At 57.8% G+C, this 11,571-nt stretch overlaps 1 protein-coding gene across 1 annotated transcript in view; it reads left to right on the top strand.

Annotated features, from left to right (window-relative positions):
* The first annotated feature begins 748 nt into the window (after positions 1-748).
* LOC111157465 (Rho GTPase activating protein 8) overlaps positions 749-11,571 on the top strand; it is a 41,878-nt gene continuing 31,055 nt past the window's right edge. The window contains 2 exon segments of the mRNA XM_022518884.1: positions 749-788; positions 3,118-3,261. Coding sequence (XP_022374592.1) covers positions 752-788; positions 3,118-3,261 — 181 coding nt within the window. The 5' untranslated portion in view covers positions 749-751.

The following is an 11,571-nucleotide window of genomic DNA, read 5'->3' as shown; positions in this document are numbered from 1 at the left end:
TTGTGACTGGCTTCTTTCGCCCAGAGTCACGTTTTGAAGAATCACCCACGTGGTAGCATGGGGGTGCAAATACTACATTATCTGGGGCCTAAGAGGGAGTTCTGTAAAGATTTGCGCAGGTACTGATGCATTATCCCAGGCGTCACCCACGTTTGGTGACTCGTAGCTCTGCAGCCGCGAGCAGTTCTAGTTAATCTTTGCTGGCCTCAGTTTCCCCGTCCATAAAATGGGTGCAGGAGTGAGTGTGTGTCTCTGTGCAGGCGTGATGGTGGCCTTGAGGACTTCGGCCCTGAGGGTGCCATTCCCACTCGAGGTGTGCGCCGCCCCCCTGCCCCCTGCCCTGCCCTCCTGCAACATGGGGCGGCTTGGTGAGACGGAGCTCCAGCCGGGGGCACCAGGGTCCGAACAAGAGGCAGTCCCATACACGGGCCTGCACCTTTGGGGCTCCGGCTCCCCGGACCTCCCCCACGTGGAGGGTGGGCTGGGCAGGTGAACAGAGGTGGAAATGTTGTCTTGATTTGGGGTCTTGGGGGATCAGAAGTGGGTGTTTTTTTTATGTTAAGGAGGAAGAAGCAAGCCGGGCACATGAAGGGCATTGCCTTTATTCCTTGAGCCCTTGCGGGTCCTGTGTGTTCCATGTTCGTGGGTTCTCTGTGCTTCTCCCTCAGGGTGTTGGAAGGAGCCCATGCTGGAATCCCCGAGAGGTGGTGTCAGGACGGTGTGCCTGCGCCGCCCTGACCAGCAGCAGAGCATGTCCCAGCTGGACTTGGAGGAGCTGGCTGAAATAGGTACTGGATGCTCTCCTTCAGGCCTCGTCCTGCAAGGAGATCATGGGTGTACATTGGCTTTTCATAGATAATATACGTATGTGGGGGCTCAGGTGGGATAATAGCGTCGGTCACTGCTTCAGGCTACCCACTAAGGTGCCAGCTTCTGCATCCCCATCTTACAGACAAGCAAACTGAGGCTCAAGGTAACTGGAAAACATGCCCCAGGGCACCCAGTGACAGGGGCCAAGCTGGGAGGAGAGCCTCTCCCCGGAATCGCCCCCTGGCGTTTTGGTTCGGATTGTCTGTGTACGTGTTTACCTGCGAGGCTCTTCCTGTTATGCACTCGGGCCCGGGCTGTTTGAGTCCACTTCCCTCCTCCAGGTCTGCAAAAACTGGAGTAGATCCCAAGAACCTGCTGACGGCCTGTTGCCCTGAAATAAACAGATTCCAGTTCTGTGTCCTGCGTCAGCGTGTCCCACCCAGATGCACGATGCCTTGGCTGGTTCTGCACCTGCTGTGTGATCCGCGCCCGAGGACCCATCATTGTGCCTCTGGTTTGCTCCCCTGGCTGCTTAAGCCACGCAGCAGCACTGAAGCACTTCTCACTTGGGCCCCCGGTGGCCAGAGAGGGAGCCCTACGTCAGTGGCACGGCTAGGGATGGCCGCAGGGGACATCCTTGTTCCCTCCATCCCCTCCCTTCCTTGGGTGGTCCAGTGTTCTGCCTCCTCCCGTTTCCATGGCTGTGCCCCACATGCTATGGCAGTTTTCTCTTTTTCTTTTTTTTAACTGAGGTGCAATTAACGTACCATAAAATTAGTTTAAATCGTCTTAAAGTATTTACTACCTTCAAAATGTTGTGCGGTGTCCCCACAACGTTAGAACATTTCCATCACCCCAAAAGGAAACCCTAAACCCCGTTAACAGTCACTCCCTCCCTCGGCCCCGGTAATCCTCAGTCTGCGTTCTGACGCCATGGGGTTACCCGTCCTGGGCATTCTCGTTAACAGAATCCTACATCATATGGTCTCCTCTTTACTGTGGTGTGGTATTTCCAGGTTTCCAGGTCTGTCTGGGTCGTCACACTATCAGTACTGTGTTCCTCTTTTTTTTTCTTTTTTTAAAGATTTTATTTATTTTATTTGACAGACAGAGATCACAGGTAGGCAGAGAGGCAGGCAGAGAGAGAGAGGGAAGCAGGCTCCCCGCTGAGCAAAGAGCACAATGTGGGGCTCGATCCCAGGACCCTGGGATCATGACCTGAGCTGAAGGCAGAGGCTTTAACCCACTGAGCCACCTAGGCGCCCCTAGTACTGTGTTCCTCTTATGTCTAGATAATACCCAGCACACAGGTAGCCCACATTTTGTCTGTCTCCTCCTCCCTGGATGGACATGTGGCCGGCCGGGGCCACGTCTTGGCTGCCATGATCGTGGCGTGCACTTGTCTTTGTTAGAACACCTGTTCCCGGTTCTTTGGGGCGCCCTGTTTTCCAGAACTCAGCTTAGCACCATCCCCCGCTTATCAGGATGCTTCACGTGGCCGCCTTCCCCGCGTCTGTGCCTCTTCTCTTCTCATCAGGACCCCAGTTGTCAGATTTAAAACCCACCCTAGTCCAGTATGACCACGTCTTAGTGAATTTCATCTCTAAAGACACTATTTCCAAATAAGGTCCCATCGTGAGGCTCCAGGCGGACAGGACTCTTGGAGGGACACTCCTCCACCTGGCGCATCTGGGGACCAGAGTCTACTCAAGCCTAAAATTCGAAGGTCCCTATCTCTTTCCAGCTGAAAACATCTCTGCCTTGATTTGTTTTGCATGAAGGAACCTCCCCACCACCCCCATGAAATGAAACCGGAAGATGGTCCTTTTTCCTCCTTCATAGCACAGTGGCCCATTTTTGCCCTCCAACCCAAATGTGGTTTCCTGTGAGCTGCCTGTGTCCACATCTTCAAGGAGGGCTTGGGTTGGTTGGAATTTGGAGCTGGGCAATCGAGTTCAAGTCCACACTCCACTGTCCAGGAGCAGTCTGACCTTGGGCCCTCATTCCCTGTTTCTGAGCCTCAGTTTCCCCCCTGTCGGTGTGGAGGGCAGTATTCAGCCCTGAGGTCTCATTTTATGCCTCCATGGTTCTGCACGCTGAGCGGGCACATAGTGGGTGCACAGGAGAGGTGGGCACATAGTGGGTGCACAGGAGAGGCGGGCACATAGTGAGAGCACAATAGAAATGGGTGCATAGTGGGTGCACACTGAGGCATGGTGACCTATAAAGAGACCTCAGGAACCCGCCTCATTGCCCCCTTCCTCAAGAAGACAGCTGAGCCCCTCTTATCCTTGTTGTCTACCATAGAGCTGCAGAGAGATAAAGAGGAAGCAGCCGCTCTGAGCATAGTGAGGAGGCCATCGTCAGTGCCCGCGGCTGCCCAGGACCCTGTGCTGAGCATGAATCACCCCTTCTACGACGTGGCCAGGCATGGCATCCTGCAGGTGGCAGGTGGGTCACAGCAGGGTGGTCCCAGGAACACTGACAACGCCAGCATCTCTGTGGGCCTGGTGGCACGGGGTGGGCTCGCCAGGCTGCTTCCCTCCGGCTGGCTGCGGCCCCAGAATGAAAGCCACAGGAATACCTGTGTTTGGAAAAAGCAGCTGACATCGGGGTCCTCCAGAGGGACAGGACCAAGAGGATGTATCGAAGTCCATGCGAGAAGAGGTTTCTTGTCGGGATTGGCTCTCCTGTGACGGTGGAGGCTGGGAAGTCCCAGGATCTGCCATCGGCAAGCCGGGGAGCCCGGAGAGGCCGGTGGTGTACGTCCTCGCCGAGGTGCTGGAGGACCATAGGTGCTGGTGTCCACCGGTGTCTGAGGGCTGGAGAGAGTGGATATCCCACTCAAGCAGAGAGCAAATTCCCCCTTTGCCCTTTTGTTCTGTCCAGGCCCTTAACAGATTGGAGCCGCCCTCCCGCCTCGGGGAGGGTGATCTTCTTCCCTCGGTTCAAATGCCGCTCCACTCCGGAAACACCCTTCGCAGGCACAACGAGAACTGGTGTTGTACGACCGACCCTCTGGGGCTCCCTGAGCCCAGCCGAGGTGGCCTGTGGTGTTAGCCATCATAGGCAGTGACCCTGACATCTCACCTCTTCGGCCCCTGCACCGAGCTCCGTAAACATTAGTCCCTGTCCCCGAGGAGCTGGAATCATGTCAAGGTGATGATGAAGCAGAGGACGGTTCCCAATAGTTGGAGGCCCCCAGACACAGACGCTAAGTGTTTTGGTGCATAGTCCATGCAGACGACCAAGGAGAGGGTGGGGACTAGACAGGTGGCCAGCCGTTTCTAGCCCCAGGTGTTGATTTTAGAGAATCTTTTAAGGTTTGGGGAGCAGGTATGGTTGCTGGACCCCATGTAGGAGTACAGATCAGGTGCCCACAAAAGGAAGGCAGGAAATAGTTATTTTTCATAAGAATAAAAAATTTTTTATGGTACTGTGCAATGGGTTATTTTTAAAGATTTTAAAATTTTATTTAAGAGAGGGAGAGAGAGGGAGCATGCATGTGAGCGGGGCAGGAACGGAGGGAGGGGGACAAGTAGACTCTGCTCTGGGCATGGAGCCTGACGTGGGACCCAAATCCTGGCCCTGAGATCAGAACCTGAGTTGGAACCACAAGTCAGAGGCTCAACCGACGAGCCCCCCAGGCGCCCTCGGCGATGGGTTATTTTTAAATAAATGAGTAAATACTTTAAAATTTTCTCTTTTAGGTTTCTAGTATGAGCAATTTCTATAGAAATAACCCACTTCTAAAAAATTTTAAGACTCTTTGAGGACCTGGGTGCCTGGGTGGCTCTGTCAGTCGAGCCTCCGACCCGTGGTTTCGGCTCAGGCCATGATCTCAGGGTCGTGAGATCAAACCCCGCCTCAAGCTGCGCACTGAGCCCGGAGTCTGCTGGGGATTCTCTCTCCTTCTCCCTCTGCCCCTCCCCCAGCTCACACGTGCTCGGTTTCTCTCTAAAACAAATAAATCTTAAAAAAACAAAAAACAACTCCTTGAGGACGCCAGTAGTTTTTAAGACTATCGATGGGTTCCAAGACCTGGAAGTCTGAGAGGCGGTGACCTTGCATGTGAGCGGGCTCGGCGGATGTCCCTCGAACACTCGAGAGGCATGTGTATCCCGCGGTGTTGGGTGGAATGTTCCGTGTGGTTCCGCGGGGTTCGGTTGATGCGTGGTGCTGTCTAGACTTCTGCCTCCTCCGGTCACTTCTGCGTCTGCGCCTCTCAGCTGTTGACTGGGGGGGCTAGAAGGCCCGTGCTTGGGATTGGTCTGTTTCTACCTTTGATTCTGTCCACTTTTGTTCCGTGTGTCTCGACACTGTTTTGGGGGGCACGTACACGTAGGGCTGTCCTGTCTTCGGGTGTGTTGACCTTTGTGTTGTTTTGAGGGGCCCTCCTTTACGTCCGGCTGTGCACCCACTATGACAATCGTGTGTGACGTTCATGTTGTCAGGCTGGCTGGGCCGGCTCTGTCCTTACTGGTGTTGGTGGGTCTGTTGTCTCCGTGCTTTTCCCTCAGCCGGTCCCAGTCTTCACAGCTGAACGTGTCGCGGATAGACAGTTTCCCACTGTCTGTCCTTTGGTCCTTTTTGTCCTCCACACGGCCACATTCTCAGTGCCCGGCAGGCGTGCTCGGGAGTCTGCACTTGGTCCCCGGGCTCTGGGGAGCGTGAGACAGAGGGCTGGCACCGTGGGGCTTGTGGTTTAGGGTGACCCTTCCTGCCGCGGTGTGGGGGTGCCAGTGGCAGCTGGGGGTGCCCCCGATCGGAGCAAGAACAATGGTGTCTGAGTTCACGCTGTGGAGCTTTTCAACATCAGGCGGGAGGACCCGCTGACACCTGACTGGGACGGGGCCCCAGCAGAGCGGGCTGAGGTTCCCAGGGGTGCGGAAGGAGAGTTGAATCAAGAGATGGGGGCCCTGGGAAATAAGCTGGTGTCCTTCCTCTTCTGTGCCTCATCTCCGCCTGCTGGCTAGGGGTCCTGGGGGAAGGGACGGGGCTCCTCCCCTGGCGAGGCTGTCGGCGGCCCATGGTTTGTCATGGGGCCTTCAGGACCGTTCAGGGTCCGTGGGCTGCCTTGGGCTGCGGGCAGGTTCTCCCAGGGATGCTCTGAGGTCAGCCGGGTGGCACACTTGAGCCCCTCCTCAGGCTGCGGGGTTCTTTGCCGGGATGACAGCCGTCCTCGGGTTCTGGAGAGTTCTCTTGTTTTAGACCGGAGTTCTCATTGCCGTGCGAGCTTCTTGAGACATTTAACTGTCTTTAGAGAACACCTGATGGCCTCCGGTGACCCTTAAAAGAGGCCAGCCCAGCCGGAGTTCCTCCGGAGTCAGGCAGAGGCGGCCGGAGCAAAGCTGGATGGGGCAGCTCTCAGCGTGGCTGAGGTAGACTTCACGGGCAAAGAGGTAGAGCAAGGGAAATCCAGACGCTCCGACCTTCGTGAACCTGCGGCTAAGCAGAGAGAAATCATTCGAGCAGAAATCAACATCCTGAAGCCACCACCAGCTTTTCTATCGGAGCGTCTGGCGAGAGCCCCTGGCATTCCCTGAGGGTCAGTCCCCTGCTCCCTCCTCCCAGCCTCAGCCGGGCGTCCGGCTCTGTCCCCTCGTCCCTAGCTCCGGTGCACGCTTCTGTGTAGCTGGCCCGCCTCGGGGACAGCTCATGACCTGGAACCCTTCCCTCTGCTCCACAGGGAAGCGACGTGGGGCACCCTGTGACACCTGCCAAGGGGTCCACTTTGGGCATGAGCAGACCTCACTCCCCACCAAGGGGGACCCCCCTGGTTTCCTTTCTGGGTGTCACTCCCCCCAGAGCTGGACACCCAGAACCGCAGCTAGAAATTGGAGTGTTACACAAACTCATATTGAATGATCTGTCCCTGATGAGGGACAGATGAGGGGGCGTGCACTTGGCCAAAGAGAAGCTTTGTAGAATTGTAACCCTTTAAGATAGTGTTTTGCAGAGAAAGTTGATTTCAGCGTTTCAAGAAGTGGTCACCGTCCGGAGCTCCATCTGGGGCCGGGGCTGTGAGCCCGGAGGGAGGTGACAAGGGTGGAGAGCAGGGCAGACAGGAAGGGTCCCGAGGAGCAGAGAGGCCGAGGCGGACAGGGGCAGAGAAGAGCAGAGGGGGACAGGTGGCCGCCCCAGTCCTGGCTCTTCCCCCCCCCACAGTTTACACCCCAGCCAGGCCTCCCTGCCGGTCGCAGCCAAAATGGGTCTTCAGGTCTCCTTTCATTTTTGCAAAAAAAGAGAAGCAGCCTACAGACAAAACCCCAAAGCAACAAACGCCCAAGTCACTCCGGGTTGGACTGCTGCTGCCTTTATTATGCATTTTAATTGTCCTTCTCCCAGAGCTGATGACGGATCGTCGGGAATGCGTTCCGGGCCATGGCTCCAGGAGCCTTTTCTTTATTCATAAACTGGGCTTCTCCGTCACGGAGACAGTGAGCGATGCTGTGCAGCGCCCGGTGCGGGGAGGAATGGGGTCATGAATTAAACGGGTGCCTCGCAGAATTTGCATTTTATTGATAGTTTTCATTTCCTTCCACATTATATCATTTTGAAGCCCGTTTTCGATACGCCGGCCTGTGTCACGGGAGAGCGGCGGAGCAGTATTTACTCACATTGACTGATGTCATTGATGCAGGTGCCGCGTTGACTGCTTAATAAACGGGAGGCCAGGCTGTCCCAGGGGTCCCTCAGGGCCGCGCGGGGGGCCTCCCCGCTGGCGTCGTGGGCGCTTGGGGTGGGGGGTGGAGGCACTGTGCCCACCCGGCTGGGGGTGCCACCGCGCAGCTGGGAACCCCGCCCCGACGGGCCTCAGCTTCCTCTTCTGTAAATGGAACAGCACACCTGGAGACACCCCCCATCTGGCCCGTGGAAACGGGTCACATTTATTGAGCACTTACTGTGTGCCACTGCCATGCCAAGATTTTATTGAAGTTACTGTCTCAGTGCTTCCCAGCCAGTGATATTTTTTTAAAAGATTTATTTACTTATTTGAGAGAGAGAGTGGGGACATGGGGGAGGGGCAGACGGAGACAGAATCTGAAGCAGTCTCTGCGTTGAGCATGGAACCTGATGTGGGTCTCGATCTCATGACCCCGAGATCACGCCCTGAGCCAAAACCAAGAGTCGGATGCTCAACCGACACAGCCCTCTGGGCACCCCTTCCCAGCCACGTTGCCCTTCCCAGGGCAGCCCGGGCCTGCCCTGCAGGGCGGCAGAGAGGCTGGCTTGGGACTGCCCCGCTGTGAGGGGACAAGGATCCCAGGGCCCGGGCTGTCCTCCCTCTCTCCTCTTCCACAAGTCCAGTCTGCCCGCTGCCGCCCTCGCCGTAAGCCTTACAAGTCTGTCCATCTGCGTGATGCTGGGATGTTAGCTTAGGGGACATTTAGAAATCGGGAGATTTGGAAAGATTACACTAAGTGAGGTTGCCATTTTGGTTTTGAGGGGAGTGAAAACCCTTCACTGGTGGCCCAACACCATGCGAATGGATGAACTGTGCAAACAGTAGGTGCACAATAAGTGTTTATGCCGTGAAGGAGTGAACAAGTCAGCACTTTATACGAACGGGATGAGAAGGGACTGGGCTAGTCATGGGCGCTGGGCTCCCAGGCCCCCTCCACGTCCCTGCCTGTGACTCGCCCGCGCTGGGCTCTGTCCGGGGACGTGCCTCTCCCTCGTTTGCAGATGGTGGCTGGATGGGGCTTACAGCTGGTCGGTGCCCCTCACACCCCGTCGCTGGCTGAACGGAGTCCACACTCTTCAGGGGGAATCCGTCCCTCTGACCCCGGCCTGCCTTGTCTCTGCACCCTCGACCCTCTGGGCCTGCTGACCAGAGCCGAGGTGGTGTGTCCCCTCGCCCGGCCAGCACAGCATCTGTCAGCAGCCATGGGTCTGGGGGCGTGGACAGGCCACGAGCCCCCCAGCCCGCCATTGGCAAATCGGCAAAGCGGAGTAGGGAGGGAAGTAGGGCCTGTGGTCTGAGGAGGGCAGGGCGCTGGTGTCTGATGGAGACCTGCTGTGTCCTGGCCTTGCCCAGAAGGTTGGCATTCCTGAACACTGGGTCCCGGGGTGGCCTTGCTGGGCCCTTGTGGCAGGGCATGTGCTCCCCACATCTGTCCCTTTTCCTCTCTGAGGCTTTGCCGTGCCGGCACTGAGTTCTGTGCTCCTGACTGTCTTGCACAGTTGTGGGCTGTGGACGTTCTGCTTGCCTCTTCCCAGCCCCGACAGTGCCTGACCGTGGCCCCCCAGGACGCTGAGTGGGTCTTGGCTGGGCAGCTTTGGTGGTGGAAGCTCCCTCTTCCTTGGGATCCGCTGGCCTGGGCAGCTGCTCCTTCTTCTGGCCCCGCATCTGCTCCAGGCCATCATCCCTCTGCACCGGGGACCCTCCATCCTGGACGGGCTCAGCCCTCGCCCAAGGCTGCACCCCGTGCGCCCCTCAGCCCCGTCCACCCCATGTATTCACGGACTGGCTCCGCCTCCTGTGTCCCCCACAAATGGCCCGGCAGCCCAGGCCAGCTCTGGGGGCCCCTCTCCAGTCGTGGAGGTCACTGGCCCCCACCTCCTTACTCCCTCCCACATGTGGTCTCTGCTTGGGACGCCCCGCTCCAGGCCCCCCTCCACCAGCAGCCGATGGGCCTTCAGAGCGACCCGTCAGATGGTGTCCCTTACTTCCCTCCTCACCGGCTCCGCGGTGTCAGCAGGATAAAGTCAGTCCCTCACTCTCCTCATCCCTGTGGCCTTGACCTCTCCTTCCACCATCATTTCCCAAGACAGCCGGCAGCCCGCGGTGGCGCGTCTGTGTCAGACCCGTGTTGTTCTCGGCCCATCGGTGGCCCGTGAGCTGACGTCCGCTCTGCCCTCAGCAAGGCCTTGCCTGCAGCCCCACTTCCTGCTTCTTCATCCCTTTCTGGAGCTTGGCCTCTGCGTCTCTGGCCTGCTGGGTGTGGTGACCCCCCCAACAGCCCTGTCCCGCCCTGCTCTGGCACGGTCGGCGTGGCAGGGGCGCAGGGTCGTGCGACACGGTGGGGTAAATGGCGTGTCTGGTCTTTGTCTCTGATTCTTGGGAAGTAGCCTCTGAGTCCTGGAAATTTCCCAAGCGGCAGGAGCAGCTGTTTATGCCAGAGAGGAGGCTCACAGCGGACCCCGGGTCGTGTGAGCTGCCAAGACAGCTCAGGACGGGGCTGCTGAGCCAGAAGGACCAACCGGGATCAGAGGGTCTGAGCTTTGTGACCTCCAGCGGCTGGAGACTGCCTTCAGTCCGCTGCCGGGCGTCCGATCTGCACTGATCACCGATCAACTGCGTATGGACTGAGTCACAGCTCTGTCCGCCGCACCCCTGTGGTGAAACCAGTAGGGACTCTGGAGCCGCATGCCCGGGTGGTGGTGGTGACGCGTCGATCTGCCTGACTGCAGGGGGAGGCGGTGTGGGTCTCCACAGCCAGGACCCCCCCACCCCGCCCCCTGCATCTCCCCTCCTGGCTGGTCTTGACTGGTGTCCTTTGTGGTAAAATGGAAGTGAGCTAGTGAATTACTGACAGGAGGGAGTCGCGGGAGCCTCTGGATTTGTAGCCAGCTGGTCCGAAGCGGGGTGCCCTGGGGACCCCTGACCAGCAGCTGCTGTCTGAAGTGAGGACCCTCTGTGGAGAATGGAGCCCTTCACCCAGGAGGTGTGGCCCAAGCCCAACCAGGTGGAAGGTGCTGGAGACGTAGCCTGTGGCTGCCAGAGCCCGCAGGCTTCTCAGGGGCTTGTGGGGGCGGGCAGAGACCCCGTCCCCACATCACAGTCCTTTGCCCAGGATGGTGGGGCCGGGCGAGGCCCGTGTCTGGTCTCTCTCCCCACAGCTGAGTGCACAGTGGGCCTTCCGTGGACGCTTGTTGACCTTGTCTTCCATTTGCCACGTTATTTTGTCACCCCAAGAGTTTGCACTTGGCCTGGTTGGCAATGATAACGCCACTCGGGGTTCTTGGCCTTTCATCACGGACGCCCACTTTCTCTTTCAGCCCAGGGGCAACTAATTCCCGTGGCTTCGGTCGCCACACGCAAGATCCCCAGCTTGAGAGGCAACGCTGTCCTTTTTCCTTGCGCCCCCCAGGCGAGCACAGACACAGCTTGGCCACGGGACCCTGGCCTCTGAGACGCTAGGAGCAGTGTTTGGGACACACGCCCCTCCCGGGCATGCCCGCTGAGGGATTTGTGCCCGAAGCCCCCATTCGGTGAGGTTTCCGGTGCAGTCCTTCCACGCAGGGGCTCTCTAGACATGTGGGAAGCATGAGCAGCATCCATGAGGAGCCCCGGGAATGAGAAGGTGCCGTGTCTGGAAACCGGAACAGCTCTCGAATTCTAAGCATCAGAGTAGCTTCCGGGCTCCTGGGAAGATCCAGACGTGTCCCCAGTAATAAGCAGCCGTCCCGGGTGTGCAGGTAGGGCAAGCCACGAGTGTGCACGTGGGTGTGCACGTGCGGACATATGTGCGAGCGAGTGTGTGTGCAGTCCCAACTAGCTCCAGTCAGAGCTGGGGGCGCTGGGAAAGCACTGCTCTCATCTTTTCTCATTTTAAGCAAATCCCTGAAAATGGCTGTAAATACTTCTTTGTGATGACAGCGAGTTTAAAGTGGTATAATTTCTAGAAGGGAACCTGCTTTCTTCAGGTTCTAGAATCCATCTCTCAGCTGATCAGTGACAGGTGGTTGGACTTAATTTGAGGCCAGGCGCGGGCAGCGGGCCTGCGTGCTGGGGACACAGATGATCAGATGGGC

This window comes from Enhydra lutris, unplaced genomic scaffold, assembly GCF_002288905.1.
Source record: "Enhydra lutris kenyoni isolate GAN:26980312 unplaced genomic scaffold, ASM228890v2 scaffoldscaffold55, whole genome shotgun sequence".
Classification (NCBI taxonomy): Eukaryota; Metazoa; Chordata; class Mammalia; order Carnivora; family Mustelidae; genus Enhydra; species Enhydra lutris.
Note: the sequence above shows the minus strand (reverse complement) of the source record. Positions and strands in the feature narration are given on the sequence as shown.